Source organism: Lissotriton helveticus, chromosome 10 (genome assembly GCF_964261635.1).
Source record: "Lissotriton helveticus chromosome 10, aLisHel1.1, whole genome shotgun sequence".
NCBI lineage: Eukaryota > Metazoa > Chordata > Amphibia > Caudata > Salamandridae > Lissotriton > Lissotriton helveticus.
In genome coordinates this window covers 355,682,112-355,700,587 of record NC_136071.1, presented here as the reverse complement: position 1 = coordinate 355,700,587, position 18,476 = coordinate 355,682,112, and the positions used below count along the sequence as shown (strand labels likewise).

Sequence of the window (18,476 nt, the reverse complement as noted above, 5' to 3'; positions counted from 1 at the left end):
CCATTCATAAACAGTACAAAAAAAGCAGCAGTCAGGTATGGTTGTCTGCAAGGTGTAACATTGTGAGCCAGTTAAGACAACATCAGTTGTTGGCCTCTCTGAATCTTTCATACAAATAAACAGTGTGACAAAAAGCATACCCATTCATGTTTTTTTCACCAATATATCTGAGTCTGTTGAGTTCTCACTCTGAGGGTGTGTATGTATTCAAGTTACAGGGTTGAAACCCAATAGTGTTTGGTTCAGATTTCCAACCTTTTCACATCAATTAAATAAGTACCAACCAATTGGATAACAGTAGCATATGTCATCAGTTAACAACAGATAATTCAGTTTTTATTGTTTTCACGTGTTTTATGTCAGTAACTACTGCTAATATTTTGTTCCATTGCATGCCTGTTTGCAATTGCCTCTAGAACTGCACACAAGCCGAGTTTCTCACCTGTCTGGTCCAGTTGCCCACTTAAAGGACATTTCTCCAAGTACGCCTAAACCTTGCAGTACACCAGCTAGGACCTCAACTCCCAGCACCATACCCAGGGAGGGTGAGATCATGAGACCTGAGTCAGGAAGCAAGAGACTTTCTGGAGAACGTAAGCCACAAGCCATTTACTACTATGTTCTATCACAGTAAGTTGATTTTAACTGTCTATCGAGGAGAACCGATTACTGAAGAGGCCCTTGCATGGTCTTCAAGGTGTAACAGAGCAGTAGAATCTCAGTTGGTGCAGTGAAGTTTATGTTCTTAATCATGACAGTAGCAAGCTGGCTATTTATATAGTACCAAAAGGAGGTATGCTGTGTAAAAAGTCCAGATATCTTCTATGAGTGGACAGGGGCTTGCTCTAGCAGTCCCACGGTGCTCTATCTTGGGTGGTGTGGTAGAGCAGCCTTAGTATTATCAGAGAGGATAGTTAGACACTTGTTGCACATACAGAGTCTATAAATGATGCACATACTAAAAAAGATCCACAGCAATTTAGAAAAATAACAGGTATTTTTATATATATTTTGAACCCAAGAACTTCGCAATCAGACAAGTACTTTTTCGTAGTAGACTTTCTACAATTTTAGCCATGTTAACCAACATTGCATTTTTACGCGTAATGCTTTCCTATGGTAGAAAGAACATGTTCGAGGCATATGAGCTGCAGATCACACACTATGCATAGATCGCCATCTGGTGTTGGGCCCGGATGTTTGCAGTTTGTTATTGTCTTGGAAAAGTCTTTGGAAGTCACGAGATAGGTGACTCCTCCTTTGGACAATAGTGCGCATGGGCATCAACTCCATCTTCAGATTGCTTTTTTCCGCCATCGAGGTTGGATGTGTTCCACGTGTTCCAGTTCGGTATCGTTACCTAGTTAACTTTCAACGCGCAATCCTTAACCAATTTTTCGGTATTGTCTCGATCGCGATTCCCTTTCGACCCGCATCTCCACAAACTTTTACTTCAGTTCCAGTCATCGAAGCAGGCCTTCAGGCCTTCGTGGCTCATGGAAAGAACTCCCTTCAAAAAATGTCCTCAATGTGAAGCCAAGTTTCCACATGCTGATCTGCATGAGGTGTGTAACCTCTGCCTTTCATCTGAACACAAGGCAAAAGACTCTCTGGCTTGTGCCTCTTTCCGCTCCAAGAAAACCATCAGAGATCGTCGAGCGTGAAGGAGTATGGCTCGATCGTCGATACTGGACGACATTTTCCAGGATGGCATTAATGTGCCGGAGCAGGAGCAGATGGAAGAAGGCACCTTCAGCGACTCCGACGCCGACCCCTCTGACGACGAAGACATCACCCCGGGGCATTGGGTCGTAAGTGCTGACGTCGACCCTTACTCCCCTCCTACCCATCCAAAGGCTTTGGTAGCACCTTCACCTTCGGGCCCAGGTGCACACCATGACAAAACTTCCCGCCTTCGGGCTCGGCAAAGAAGTCTACAATTAAGCCTTCAGGCCACTCGGGACCGAGTCAGCCTTCGTCGGTGCCAAAACACCATCATTGGCACCAACCAAAGAGAAACCAAAAGAGAAATCAAAAGACAAGCCATTGTCTTCCTCCGCCCCAAAGCCCAGTTCGGCACCGGCGCATTCGGCACCAAAACCAAAAGACATTCAAACTTCGGATCCCAAAAAATCGGAACCAAAGAAACCACCGGTTCCGAAACACACATCGGAACCGAAAAAACAACCGGTTTCAAAAACACCCGGCACCTCCGATCTGAAAAAATCATCCGAGCCAACCAAGCAACCGGTTCCAAAAACTCCAACCAAACCGTCGGAACTCACAAAAACTCCTCAGGCCAAAACAAAGGAGCATAAAACTACTCCAAAGACTGTGCCACATAAGCATCCGGACCCGAAAAAATCGGACCAAAACACCACGCTTCCGAGGAACAATTTATTGAACCTGATCCTACACAAAAAACTCTGGAAATAGACCCGCAAACAGGTCATTTTAGGATTAGTCCTTCCAACAAAAGAAAAATAGACAAAACTACACCATCTCCACTTCCCTTAAATAAAAGGGACATTGTCACTTCTCCTTTAAGGATCTCTTCTCCACAATATATTTCTCCTGTTCCATCTCCAAGACCAATACAATCTTCTCTACCTCCAGATACTGATGATACCACTGGTGACCACGGAGATAATGCAGGAGATAATGAACCTCTAGACATCCCAAATGATCCATGGGAAAATATGGCACACCAGATGTTCCTGATGTACCACAGGAGGATGTCTATCCATCTAGACCATCCCCTCCAGAGGACACTAAAGGTTTCACTCAGCTATTACACAGGGCTGCACAATACCACGGGGTAAACTTACATACAGACCCCATAGACAAAGACTTCCTCATGGACACTTTTACAACATCCCAAAGGTCCACCTGTATTCTACCAATGCTAAAAGGGGTAATTAAACACGCTCCTGAAGTCTTTAAAGACCCAGTTAGAGCTAGAGTCATTAACCCTAGAATAGAGAAAAGTACAAGGCTGCCCCAACTGACCCTACATACATTAAGGGACACATTCCACTAGATTCCTAAGTTGTTTCCAGCGCCAGGAAAAGGGCAAACTCTCAAACATCAGGTGATGCTCCACCACCTGACAAAGAGTCAAAACTATTGGACGCATCTGCCAAAATACCAGCGTCAAAAGCGGCCAACATATGGAGTATTACCAACATATAGGCTTTACCAGCCAGATACGATAGGGCTATGACGAGATAGAGACTCTACTACAACACCTTCCAGATGAATATGAAACAAAAGCCCATGATCTTATACAGGAGGGTAAACTAATTACTAATACCTCCATTCGCTGTGCTCTAGATGCCGCAGATACAGCCTCCCGAGCCATAAATACCTGTGTTGTTTTACACAGACATGCCTGGCTAAGGATATCAGGGTTTAAACAAGAGGTTCAGACTACCATACTGAACCAATCCTTTGACGAAGAACACTTATGTGGGCCTACAGTGGATTCATCTTTAGAGAAGATGAAAAAAGACACTGACACCGCCAAATCAATGGGAGCCTTGCAATCGCAAGCTCCCAGAGGTTCCTTCCGTCGCTCCTCTTTTAGGGGTGCCTCTAGAGGCTTCAACACAGATAACGCCTCTACTTCATATAAAAGTCCAACACAAACCTCCTCTACCAGAGGTTATTACAGAGGAGGCTACAGGTGCAATAACAGCAAAGGTAGGGGTAAAATGGCCAATACTCGTACCGCCACCACCTCAAAACAATGACTTCCCGTCGCTCCCCCTGGACAATTCTACTCCAGTCGTGGGACGATTAATCCAGTTCCTACCTGTCTGGAACAATATCACCACAGACAGGTGGGTGAGACAAATTATCCAATCTGGTTATTGCCTGGAGCTCACTGCCACTCTCCCCAATATACCACCCAAACAGCGTCCAATGCCAACAGAACATTTAACGCATCTAAAACAAGAGGTGCTTTCCCTACTGCACAAACTTGCAATAGAGCCAGTTCCCCTTCAGCATCAAAGCACAGGAGTATACTCCCTGTACTTTCTGATTCCAAAAAAGGATGGAACCCTGAGGCCCATCTTAGACCTCCGACCATTATACCTATACATACAATCAGACCATTTCCACATGGTCACTCTTCAACAAATCCTCCCCAACTCAAACAAGGTGATTTCCTTGCCACTTTAGATCTCAAGGACGCCTACTTCCCCCATACCCATTCAACCTGCTCACAGGAAATATCTTCGGTTTGTAGTGGACGGGCAGCACTATCAATTCAAAATTCTCCCATTCGGAGTTACCACAACATCCAGAGTATTCACAAAATGTCTAGCAGTGGTAGCAGCCCATTTAAGACGAGAACACATTCATGTCTTCCCATACTTGGACGACTGGCTCATAAAAGCCAAGTCACATACTCGGTGTGTACGTCATACACACACTACAACCAAACTATTGCTCGACTTAGGGTTTACAATAAATCACCCAAAGTCTCACCTCCAACCATCCCAGAACCAACAATATTTAAGCTCCACAATGGACACCTCAAAAGGCCTTGTATATCCCAATCCAGCCAGCTTACAAGCCCTTATAACAAATTTCCAACTGGAACACTCGCTACCAGCTCGAGTGTTCATGCAACTCATAGGGATGATGGCCTCTTGCATATCCATAGTACCTCACTCAAGACTCCAGATGCGACCTTACAGTAATGCTTAGCACGTCAGTGGTACCAAGCTCAAGGTCAACTAACAGATCTGGTGTTGGTAGACGGCCGCTCACATCACTCTCTGCAGTGGTGCAACACCCAAAACTTTTCCAAAGGACGACCGGTCCTAGAGCCAGTTCCACAAATCGTGTTAACAGCAGTCGCATCGCTCACCGGCTGGGGAGCTCATCTACTACATCACACCATACAGGGCATGTGGACACCACAACCAAAGCTATTCCACATCAATCACTTGGAGCTACTAACAATATTTCTGGCATTAAAAGCATTCCAGAAACAGGTACCAAACAAAGCTGTTTTAGTCTGGACGGACAATATAACAGCGATGTATTATCTACAAAAACAAGGGGGGGACGCACTCTCTACAGCTCTCTCAACTAGCTCAGAGCATATGGAGATGGGCAATTCCTCAAAACATATTCTTCTTAGCCCAACATCTTCCAGGAATACAGAATCAGATAGCAGAGATGTTAAGTCATCAAACACAACAGATCCACGAGTGGGAACTTCATCCACAAATCCTTCAACCGTTTTTTCAAATGTGGGGGCATCCAGACATAGACATAGATCTCTTCGCCACACATTTGAACACAAAATGCCCAAGCTTCGCCACCAGATATCCACACCCATTGTCCAAAGGCAATGCAATTTGGATGAATTTGTCTTTTCCGCCTCTCCCACTCATTCCACTAGTGGTACGCACGCAGCAACAACAGTCACTAACACTGATAATAGTTGCTCCAACATGGGCCAGACAACCATGGTATACAACCTTGCTGGAACTATCAGTAGTTCCCCACCAAAAACTACATCTCTCCCCATAACTGTTAACCCAGAACCTTGGAGAAATCACACACCCAGATCCAGCACACCTCAACCTAGCGATCTGGCTCCTGAAATCCTAGAGTTCAGGTACCTAAATCTTGCACCTGATTGTATGAATGTAATCAAAGAAGCTAGACACCCCACCACTAGAGCCTGCTATGCAGCCAAGTGGAAAAGATTTGTGATATACTGTACCAATAACACAATCAATCCTCTAAATGCGTCTATTCAAAATATCATATGTTACCTACTACATCTTCAAACGTGTAATCTAGCTTACACATCAATCAGGTTACATCTCGCTGCCATAGCAGCCTACCTGCAAAATAGACAACATCTCTCATTATTCTCATTATTTAAAGCATTTATGGAAAGCCTCAAAAAAATAATTCCTCCCAGGGTACGACCCTCTCTGGTATGGAATCTAAACATCGTCCTCGCTAGGCTAATGGGTCCTCCATTTGAACCTCTGCATAAATGTGAGCTACAATTTCTGACATGGAAAGTTGCTTTCCTTGTAGCTATCACATCTCTCAGAAGAGTCAGTGAGCTACAGGCACTAACTATTCAAGAACCATTTTTACAACTCCACATAACAAAGTGGTTCTCAAAACAAACCCTTAATCCCTTCCAAAGGTTATTACTCCCTTCCATCTCAACCAATCTGTAGAGTTGCCAGTCTTCTTCTCGCAACCACAAACAGTAGCAGAAAGAGCTCTTCATACTTTAGACGTAAAAAGAGTACTTCTTTACTATATTGAGAGAACAAAACCTTTTCGTAAAACAACACAGCTTTTTGTTTCCTTTTCACCACCACATAAAGGCAATCCCATATCAAAGTCTGGAATTGCCAGGTGGATTGTCAAATGTATACAAATTTGCTATCACAAAGCAAAACGTACACTTTCTATTCCCCCTAAAGCTCATTCCACTCACAAAATAGGGGCTTCCATGGCATTTTTAGGAAACATTCCCTTAGATGATATCTGCAAAGCAGCTACATGGTCTAGACTGCACACATTCACAAAACATTATTGTGTAGATGTGCAACCAAAACAACAAGCTAGTGTGGGCCAAGCTGTACTCAAAACACTATTTCAAACTACTGCAACAGATACTGGTGGTTGCCGCTAAAGGGACAGTACTGCTATGTAGTCTATGCATAGTGTGTGATCTGCAGCTCATATGCCTCGAAGGGAAAATGCTACTTACCAGTATGCATCTGTTCTTGGCATGTAGAGCTGCAGATTCACACACGCCCACCCACCCCTGGCTATATTTATCTGTTCGAGTATTATCTTATTTAGATACAACATACATGGACATCTTTATGTTCTCACAAAACTCCATCATTTCCCTTCTCGGCGAAAAAACTATCTGAAGATGGAGTCTATGCCCATGCGCACTATTGTCCAAAGGAGGAGTCACCTAACTTGTGACTTCTAAAGACTTTTACAAGACAATATCAAACTGCAAACATCCGGGCCCAACACCAGATGGCGAACTATGCATAGTGTGTGAATAAGAAGCTCTACATGCCAAGAACAGATGCACACTGGTAAGTAGCATTTTACTTACTACATAAATCAACTTGCAGTGCAGTTCAGTGGGAGGCTACTAAGTCTATTCTCAATATTGTAAGTGTCAGAGAGTACATGGGCTGGAAACTCGACAACTCGAGTTCCCCAGCACCACGATGGCTTTACCCACGAGTGTTTGATACTAAACAACTCGGCTCAATAAACCCACACTGATGCCAGTGTGGGATTTATTGAAACGTACACAGAGGGCACCTTAGAGATGCCCCTGAAAATCCACCAACCCTGGTGTGGTCTCTGACTGGCTTTAAGCAGTTTACCTCGAGCAGACATGTTTCTGGACCACTGGGTCAAGAGCCCCTGCTCTCCTGAGGACAGAAACAAAACTCATCATGGGCGGAGATGTCACACCTCCTCCCCCATGATGAGCACAGTGCTCGAGAGGGAAGCTTCAAAGGCCTTTCTGCCTTTGCAATGCGACCCCAGTCTCTGTTGCTAGCAGCAAATGGCAGCCCCTGGTTCAAACCCCCACTTTTGGTGGGAGAACCAGCAGAAAACTTGGTGAGAAAAGGAGAGGTGTCCCCTTTACCAACTCCACCCCTCAGGTGCAGGAGGCAAAGTGAAGCACATTTGTTAGTGCCCGCCATCGTGAAGATGGTGGGACTTATTCAATTAGGGCTAGGGCTATGCCCCCCCCCCCCACAGGAGGGTGGCATAATAGGGGGTGTAGACAACCCAGGTAAGGAACCCATTGGTCCCTACCTGTCACTCCCCTGTAAAGCCCCTAAATCTAGTATTAAGGTGGCACCCCAGACCCTGAAATCAGATTCCTGATGACCTACGAAGCCCAGACACCAAGGTCCTGCATCAGGAAGAAAGACGCAGGACCAGTGACTGACTTGACGCCAGCCCCGCCGGCCTGTCTGCTGCCTTTAACCCTTTTCCGCAAAATTCGACTCGTCCTGCATGCCCAGTGACCTCTAAAATCCTGGGAGGATTGCCTGCCTTCAACAAAGAGTCTAAATCTCCCATGGACTGCACATCTGTCCAGAAAAAAACAACTTTAAAGAACAAAGAACTCAGCCTTGAGGAACCGTAAAATACCCCTGGATCCACCTCTGCACCCGACACCCATGACCCGAGTCCAAGTGGCCTACTGGCCCTGCGAAGGTTCCCCAGCGATTCTGACCCAGAGTTCACCGTAAGCTGACTCCTTCCGGACTTAACCTCGACACCTGCAGCCTCAACCGGAAGACTCTAACTGTCTGCAACCTGACCGGTAAGCTGTTACCTGGCGCCAAAGGAAACCCCTGCATCCGAAGCCCCTGGGGACTTTAACCAACGGTGTCCCTATGTGCCCTAGCATCTCTACCTAACTGGGCAGCTTTGGATATTCTTCTTCCGGCCTTCTAGCCTGAGCCTACAGCCTTCCTTCAAAAACTGACCCCGTGCCGCAGATTGTGTAAGTTAGGTGCTGCTTCGTGCCCCCGTGCTTACCTTAACCTCAGGAGATCGACCACTGACTTTACTCAACTGTGAGCAGCGCATCTTCGATCACCCACAGTCTTCATTGGTTAACATTGGGCGCCCAACCCCGTATTTGACTGCTGTACCCGGCCGCCCTTGTGCTACTGGTGGTGCAATCTTGGTGCTTACCTGAAACCCTGCCAGGTGTTAACCACAGACTCTGAAGACTGGATTTGTAAGTTGTGTACTTGCCTGCAAAACTGTATTCCTCCCATAGGTTAACACTGGTGAACTGAAAAATTGCACTGTCTATTTTTTAAAGCGAAATGTATTTTTCTTTAAAAACATACTTACTTTTTTACATACATCTTGGTCTTAAAATAAATCTTGAAATAAGCTTATTTTTATATAATTGTTTTTGCTAAATTGCAGATCCCTACCTAAACATAGGGAGGAATTTGCACTACTGATGGAAGAACGTACGCCAGACATTGTCTTCCTGACGGAAACTTGGCTTGCCACAGATTCGGACCCTGCCCTGGTCACAGCCCTCCCGCCTGGCTTCCAAATCATTCGTCAGGACCGTCCCGAGGGTAGAGGAGGAGGCTTAGCAATTATCTATAAAGATCAGTTTCTCTGCCGAATTATCCCGGAAACTATCCCTGATTGCGAGAGCTTAGCCTTTAGCCTCGAACTCTCCCCTAACAACTGCTTCTCAGGTACCCTAATTTACCGCCCCCCTGGTCCCCCCAAGCAATTCCACAACCATCTTGCTTCGATTGTGGCTGAACGAGTTAGTACCTCTTCTAACTTCACCCTGCTAGGTGATCTTAACTTTCACTTTGACTCCGTAGCAGATCACACAGCAATCACACTTACAGACGACTTAGCAGCTCTGCAACTAATCCAACTTATCAGTTCTCCAACCCACGTTAAGGGGCATTTGCTGGACCCAGTATTCAGCAACTGTGTAGATCTGGCAACTAGTCTACCAATCCCCCTCCCGTGGACTGACCATCTATTAGTTCCCTTTACCTGGACCACATCTAGGCCTTTAACCTTCAGTCCCATAGTAAGAATAGCCAGACCCTGGTCTCGCCTACCAGTCGAAAAATGAAGCACTAATCTGGCTAGCAGTCTACCTCTCTACAATGAGGACCCCTGCCTAGCAAACCAGACATACGAAGAATGGATTACTCAATCACTCGACCACTCCCTCCCCAAAAGAAAAACCACAGTGAAACATTCTCATAAATCTGCTCCCTGGTACTCAGAGGCCCTGAGGGCAAAGAAATGCCAGTGTAGGAAAGCCGAAAGGAAATGGCGTCTGGATTTCTCACCAGGAAATAAAATTCAATACCGGAATTTAATCAAAGAGTATAAAGAAGAAATCAAAGTCACCCAAGCAGCACACTTCTCGAATAAAATTATCTCAGCCAAATCAAAACCCAGAGAAATTTTCCAGATTGTGAAAAATCTCACAAAGCTGCCACCTAGCCTATCTGAGACCAAATCCACAGAACACTGTAACAAGATGGCAGACTTCTTCCACCAAAAAATCTATGAATCCTTCCCCCCCCCTGGCCACCGCCCTCCCAGCCCTGTCCAACACAACTCAGACACACCCTTCATCTCAGCCTCTTCCCACACTGGATCACTTTCCCCCTCTCAACCTTGCGTCCCTGGAATCTGTGGCCCGGAAAGTCAAATCTGGTTCCCCTGATGACCCAGCCCCGCCAGACATTGTTATGTCAGCATCCCAGGTCACTCTGCCCATCATAATGGACCTCCTGAACTCTTCTATCACCTCCGGCACGGTCCCACCTGAATGGAAGCGGGCCATGGTCCGAGCCCTGCTAAAGAAACCCAGCCTGGACCCTTCAGACTTTAGCAACTACCAGCCAATCTCTCTACTCCCTTGGCTGAGTAAAATCTTAGAGAGATACATTAACGGCCAACTGGTCGCTTACTTAGAAAACAACCAACTGTTGGACCCCACTCAGACAGGCTTCAGACCCAAGCATGGAACTGAAACCGCACTTCTCATGGTCACAGAGGAATCCAGAAACATCCTGGACCAAGGAGGATCAGTGGCAGTGATCCTCCTTGACCTCAGTGCGGCCTTTGACACGGTCAGCCATGACATCTTGCTGAAACATCTGACTAATATTGGCATCAAACACAAAGCATGGCTATGGTTCAAGTCCTTCTTGAAGGACAGATCCTTTCGGGTATTTGACGGCGAGTCAATGTCCACTAGTAGACCACTAAGATGTGGGGTCCCACAAGGCTCCTCATTAAGTCCTGCGCTCTTCAACATTTATATGAGGCCACTGGCTGAGGTTGTCCGTCCGTTTGGAGTTAAGATAATTTCCTACGCTGACGACACCCAGCTGGTGGTCTCATTGGCGCAGGAAGCCAATGGGAGGAGGGCTCAGAAAATGTCTAGAGGAGGTAAAGAACTGGATGTCCTCCTCATCACTGAAAATGAACGGGGACAAGACAGAGCTGATGCTTCTGGGCCCCGCTGATCCCAGTTCCTTCAATGCCCTATGGCCACCCTGTCTGGGCACCTCCCCGGCACCCAAGGATAACATCAAGAGACTTGGGGTATGGCTGGACAGATCCTTATCATTCGGTACTCAAGCTACCAAACTCTCGGCTACCTGCTTTGGCCTTCTTAGGATGCTAAAGAAAGTTCTTCATCTTTTACCTGTGGAGGCTAAGCAGGTAGCCATCCAAGGGTTGATCCAGTCCCGCCTGGATTTCAACAATGTCCTCTACCTTGCGGCTCCAGATTATACACTGCGGAGACTTCAAACAGCGCAGAATTGTGCAGCTCGCACACTACTTCGGCTCCCTCGCCGACAATCTGTGAGAGCTGGCTTGATCAGCCTACACTGGCTGCCAATACGCCAAAGAATCCACTTCAAAGCCATGTGTATCGCCCACCAGGCTTTTTGGGACACAGGTCCTCTGATCACCCGTAACCTAGTCTCCCACTACCATCCAAGCAGAAACCTTCGCTCAAACTAAGCCTTCATAGCCACAACACCCAGAATAAAAAAGGCCAGATCAGGCGGTAGGACCTTCACCCATAATGCTTCCAGGATGTGGAACGCCCTACCCCTTCATCTGAGAGCCAACCCCAATCTCTCCTCATTCCGGAAACAGCTCAAAACATTCCTCTTCAACTCCCCACAGTAACTCTCTGCCAGTACTCCTGCTTCCGCCAATCTCCTCTGCTGGTTCCTAGCGCTTGGACGCCCCCGGGCAGCAATCGCGCTTTATAAATCCACATGCAATACAATACAATACAATACAATAATTGGTGTGGATCTCCTTTTTGAGTTGTGTGTCATTTATTGGTCACTGTGTGTATAACAAGTGTCTTATACTCTTCTGTGTTAGGCCTAAGGCTGCTCAAACACACTACCACAAATAGAGCACTATGGATGTACCTTGAGCCCTGTACACTTCTGGAGAAATCACTGGGTGTGCTACATGATATAACCACTTAGTGGTATATCACATAAAGTGCCAGCTTCCTACACCTGCACAAACAGCTTAAGTTTTTAAATATGTTTTTATAGGGGTCCTTTGTATGTGTACCTGTTTTTTTTTTTATCACTTTCCTTTTTTTGTTACTTGCATTCTTCTATCATGTAAAGATTTTAATTAACTGTATCGTGATCATTCAAATTCAGTTCACTCTGCATCCAGTGAGAGGACACAAACATTTACACTGTGGAGTTCCACTTCGCAAGTTGTTAAGAAATGAGCAGATTTGAAAGTGCTTTTGACTTTTTTAGGCTGTAGGTCTTTATATGATATCTTTTTGGTACGTACATGCTCACACACAGTCCAGATTGATTATTTTGCACTTAATATATTTATTGCTACACTCAGTACTCATTTCAACCACCCCTAAAAAACAAAATATTAACTAAAACCGTCAATTTTTCAGGCTTATATTGTGCAGGGTGCATGAAGCCATATGAGGCGGGCACACCAGATAACTCAATAAGCTGTTAACAAGATAGTATCAGATGCCCTGCAGGTAACTCAGGATCTCTACACCAAATCATTAACTTACTGAGCTATGGTGTGCGATAGAGCTGTGATCTACTAAAAAATGCTATGCAGCAGGCACATTAGCAGTAGTCTGAGCTATTTTATGATGAATCAAACAAGTGACTAGAGCTTGCACACATACCCCTCCAGCAAACATGTAAACAACAGAGTTATCCTAATCGCAATAGACCCTGAAACTTGCTGGGAAGACACAGATCTTCGAATGGGGTAGCTTAATATTCAGTCTGTTTGTGAGAAATTAAATAAGCCTGAATCCCTTTACTATTCAATTTTTTTTGTTGGCAAATTTGTTGCAGACAGAATTTGTTTACAAAAATGTATATATATATACTGCCGTGCCCCTCATTAAATTGTACCTCATGACATCATCTTTATTTATTTTTTCCGCATCCCTTGAGCATATTCTTTTTCATTTCCAGCTCTATATATTACCATTTCACAGTGACATTCTTTAAAGGGCTACCTCATTAAATCAAGAGAGCAAATTACTTGTGGTCAGATGGGGTGACAGTTAAACTGCCATAATTGAGAGAAACTTCTAGAGGGCCGATATTAGGGAAACTAAAAAAGAAAATAAATAGTAATGGGGGGTGTTTCAATTACAATGATGACTATATGCTTTTATTCCCAGATCGAAGTCTAGCAACAGATAATAGAAGGGATCTGAATCCTGTGAAAAGAGCCCTCTGAAAGTATAGAACGAAGTCCAGAGAACCTCTATTTTTTTTCAAGTAAACAGTTTTTTAATTTCAGGAAGAATGGTTAATAACCTAAACCCCTGCAGCTTCTTAGGCGCAGGAGGGCCTCCAACTTTACTGGGGCACACTTGCCCTTAATGGGGCCCTAAACAACCAAAGAACAATGATTTACTGAGAGATACGCGAGATTCAGCCCCATTCTCATTTTGGGTGGGGGTGGGGGGGGGGATGTAGAGACATCATTTTGTGCTCTGGGAATGATTGCCAAATCTCTGGGGTATGAGGACAGAGTCACTGCCTCACCTGCTTAATTGTAGTCCGCCCACAGATTTGAAAATTCCCTGCTGTGTCTGCTGGGATTTTTCTCTCCAAGTGCTCTTATCGACCCAACAGGATCACTTTCGGTAAATAATAATTCCGGAGTGGGCCGTCGTTTCATGGACCACTCCAAAACATTGTTTGCTTCTCAGATACAAACACCTAAAGCTGGAGGTTGTTTTTGAGAAATAAAAATGCAATAGCTCTTATGTGCAAGGTGTTTGCTCCTTCTATGTTCTGTATTTTTCTCCTGTGTATTGTTAGCTAGCACTTGCAAATGAACTTCAGAAGCCCCACTGCATTTAAGGTGCCCTTCAGGAAAATTGTACATTATCTATGCTGGGTTGTCATGCTTGAGCGCTTTTCCCTGAAAGTATCCACAGGAAAAACAACCAAACATTCCATGTTTTTATGTTATGTTGATGCCTTTCTGCTTACTATTCAGACATGATTTGTTGAGGAGACATACTTTTTCGAGTAGTTTGCTCCAGTTTTGAGCAAACGTTTACCTTTATCAATTCACAGTGTTCCATCCTTGATGAATATTTGAGTGCTGCTGATTGTGTTCATTGCTATGTGTTGCTTTTGAAATAGCATTGTGCCCTGCCTGGTAAATGGCCGTGCCCCTCCCCTGGGTAACTTGACAGCATTTGAAACTGGTATCTTGGCTTTTTGTTGGTCAATCAGTCACTCAAATTTAACCTCTGCTCACCAATCCTGCCCTCTTTTGTTGACATGGGACTGCTATCAATGTCCTGGATTGTTGACATGAAGTGGTAGTGGCAGCATACATATTTGTATTGAATATTAGTCCTGAACAGACCTTTCTCTGTTCAGTGGGGAGGGAAATGCAATTTACTAGTCACACTCTTGTAAATGTTGCACTTAGATCTAAAACTCAGTCCCTTGTGCTGACATTCATTGTGTGTGTGTCCAGTAAATGTATGTATGGTGTAGATGGTAGCAAGAGTCTGTGTGATTGTGAGAATGTGTTTGCTGGGATCCAAACTGAATCAGCCCTGGTTACGAATGGCATAAGTTGAAGGATGGTATTTAGCTTCTCAATTATAGGAAGTGCATTGCCTACAGACTCAGGTGCTGGAATGAGGTATGATGAAGGCAGGTCTACTCTTAGAAATTATGTGAAGAGATTTCAACAGGGGAACTGCTCATTATTCCTTCCTGAGCACTGCCATTTGGTGGATGGTGGTAGAGAGGGGATGGGGCCCTACATTTTGTTGTTAAATGTGAGAATGTTTCGAGGCAGGGCTGCCCTGTTGATTTTCCCTAGTTTAGGAAAACCTATGGCAGTCAGGTACAGAGTATTCATGTTTACTTGTCTCATGTTTCGGGTACTCCTGCGTGGAGTTAGCATCATCGATACTTGCGGTGAGAGCCACTTGCACTAAGGCTTTTTCTGCACTGCAGTCATAAAACAACTTTTGGAAAAGAATCACCTTAAACCAGTTCCATCACCTTAAACAGTTGAACAACATTCTTTCTTTGGATAATGAGTCGAAAAGTGGGACCCAAACCATCCTACTTTGTTTGAGTTCCAAGTTCTTGACCAAGTCAAAGGCTTTCCCACAGTGGGAATCTGAGAATTTCTGTGACGGAGGATTGGTGTCAGTTTGACAGGCGGTCTCCCAGAGGTCAGGGGACGTCACCTGAAGTCTGTGCAAATTGCTGAAAAAGCTGTGGGCCTTCGTAGAATGTAGAGTGCCTGGTTTTGCAGGAGAGACTACCCAGGAGGAGAAGCCCAGCTTTGTTCCCAACGGGTAAAGTTCCTAGAAGGGCTAACTGGAATTGGAAGGAAAACCAGCTGGGGACCAAGTTGTGAAGTGTCACCGAGCCTCTGTATGGTTCATGTGGCATGCTGTGTGAAATAACTACAAGCTCGAACAGCAACATACTGTTTGCTTCCCCTGCAGCATGCCTAGTGGGACTCATTTTTCCACTGTCTTGATGTGTGGCCCACCGTTGCCAGGATCAGCGTCACTACCCTAGCGGAGGTCCTGTCCCACAACCCAGAGATACTCATACTGCTGATTCATCCTCAACTTGTGGTGCTTCAATCGCAAGATCAATGTAGCCACCATAGCAGAGGACATGCCCCACGGCCTGAGGGCAAGCACCTACCAATCAGGCCTGCTATGATGTTTGTTCTCTCCATGCCACTGGAGTCAAGCTAGCCTGGCTGATGAGGAGTGACGCCCTGATATTGGTCCCAGGATGCCTGTTTCCAGTCCATGGAGGACCCAGCCAGGCAATTCGGGCTGGACTGTTCCCATGGGGAACAGGGTCAAGACTGATTTGTATATGGCATGAAATAGCATGCAGAGCAATAAAAAACAATGGATTTAGGCCCAGTTCTTTGTACTGGGGTGAATGTTTGACATTGTGCAGCATTCTGCCCATCAATTGTTTTTTAGGTCTCGGCCTGACGTAAGCAGCGCATGCGCTGCTCTCGTCACACGAAGCTTCTTGGAATCAATACGATTCCAGAAGCCTCGTCCCAGCTCCGCCTTCAGCTTTCATTTGTGCGCCTCGTTTAGCGTCACAAATTATGCCAAAGGCAGTGCAATGATTCCACTGAAGGCTTGTCAATCCTTCCTTGTTGCCACCCTGTCTCCTTTTATGCACGCCCACCAGGATTGGATCTTTTACCCGCACCGTTACACTATTGCCTTTAATTACTGGGGAAGCACTATTTGTTTCCCCTTCGTCTGTCTATCTCAGAGACACATTGATTAATTGTTGCTGTCTACCAGAATACCAATCTCTCGCCCGTTTCCCCCTTCTTGCGATTTCGCTGTAATGTCGTCTATCCCCCTTCCCTCCACACCAGTCCCACAAACGGTTATTTTATTAACGTGTGGTATGCATTTTTTTTATTTAACGTTCCGTGCTCTCTGAGGCATTTCCTGTTGCTGACCAGACCGAGAGTTGGTTGCCGTGTCAATGATGTGGCTACAAATGTACATGGCGCTAGTGCACATAAAGGTACCGTTGTGGGGCTTGTTTTTGTTTACTCCCGAACCGTGTCATTCGAGGTAAACCCCAGCCAAGGCACAGTTGTGCTCAGTGAAAAAATAGTCTCCCCTCTACCCCATCCCCTCCCCATCCATTAAGCAACCTTGCCCCTCCCTTTTTTGGCCTAGCTGTGCTTTCACTTCCGATCTTTTCTTTTAGAGCTGCTACCCTGGGTCAGTGACAGAGATGTCCCTTGGAGACAGAGGCGTGGTTTCATCTTCAGAGCCTGTCTCTCCCTATCTATCTCTCTCTACTACTCACTCTCTACAACTCACTCTACTCTACTATTTTCTCTACTACTATCGCTCTACTACTCTCTACTACTCACTCTCTGCTACTCACTCTCTACTATCTACTACTCACACTACTACTCACTCTACTACTCTCTACTACTCACTCTCTACTACTCTCTCTACTACTCTCTCTACTACTCACTCCCTACTACTCACACTCTACTACTCTCTCTCTACTACTCTACTACTCACTCTACTACCCACTCTCTACTACTCTCTACTCTCTACTACTCACTCTGTACTACTCTCTACCTACTACTCTCCTCTACTACTCACTCCCTACTACTCTCTACTACTCACTCTCTACTACTCACTCTCTACTACTCTCTACTCTGTACTACTCTGTACTACTACTCTACTACTCACTCTACTACTCTCGCTCTACTACTCCCTCTCTACTACTCACTCTACACTACTCACTCTACACTACTCACTCTACACTACACACTCTACTACTCACTCTCTACTACTCTCTACTACTCACTCTCTACTACTCACTCTCTACCTCTCTCATTCTACTTCTCTCTACCTCTCTCTCTACTACTCTCTACCTCTCTCTCTACTACTCTCTACCTCTCTCTACCTCTACCTCTGTCTACCTCTCTCTACTTCTCTCTACCTCTCTACGCACACACATATGCCCATATATATATATGTGTGTTTGTGTGTGTATGCATATATATATATATATGCATATGTATTTATATATATGTATGTATATATATATATATATACATACATATATAAACATATACACACATCTGCATATCTATATAAATACAAATAAAAATGCATGCATACATATACATATACATATATGCATACATATATGCATGTTATGTACCTGAAAGTTTGAAAAGCACTAATAAACGCAAAGCTAAAAAGCCACCTAATTACAAATAGAATTGCTTTAAATTAAACGAGGGCGAGACCTATTGCATTTTCAATGCTTGTTTGCATTTGTCACCCTGAGTGGGACGAGTATGCCCAGATGTATGTCCTGTGCTCTCCATGCCTCTGGAGTCAAGCTAGCCTGGCTGATATGGGATGATACCCATAAACCGGTCCCAGGATGCTTGTTTCCAGTCCTGGGAGGACATGGCCTGGCAGTTTGGGCTGGACTGTTCCCATGGGGAACAGGGTCAAGACTGATTTGCATTCGGCTGGGTCTGAGCTGGGATGAAAAACGATGGATTTAGGCCCAGATCTCTGTACTGGGATGAATGTTTGACATTGTGCAGCATTCTGGCCATCAACTGTTCTTTTTGCATTTGTTAGCCTGAATGGGACCGGTATGCCCAGACATGGGTCCCATTCCACTGGCAAGCTAGCCTGGCTGATGAGGTGTGATGCCCTGAAACCAGTCCCAGAATGCTTGTTTCCAGTCCAGGGAGTATCTGGCCTGGCCGTTCGGAGTGGACTGTTCCGGGTCAAGACTGATTTGCATATGGCTGGGTCTGAACTGGAATGACAAACAATGGAT

General features: G+C 45.2%; 1 protein-coding gene across 8 annotated transcripts in view; it reads left to right on the top strand.

Annotated features, from left to right (window-relative positions):
- The window catches only part of LOC144783823 (uncharacterized), a 982,913-nt gene that overhangs the window by 426,949 nt on the left and 537,488 nt on the right, over positions 1-18,476 (top strand). For 7 of the 8 annotated variants that reach the window (XR_013601607.1, XM_078662569.1, XM_078662572.1 and 4 more), the window contains one exon: positions 417-593. Coding sequence is in view for 6 of the 8 variants with exons in the window: in XM_078662569.1 (XP_078518695.1) it covers positions 417-593 (177 nt within the window). In the remaining 2 variants the exon portion in view is untranslated. The remainder of the gene's footprint in view (positions 1-416; positions 594-18,476) is intronic. The other variant, XR_013601608.1, reaches the window with a different exon arrangement.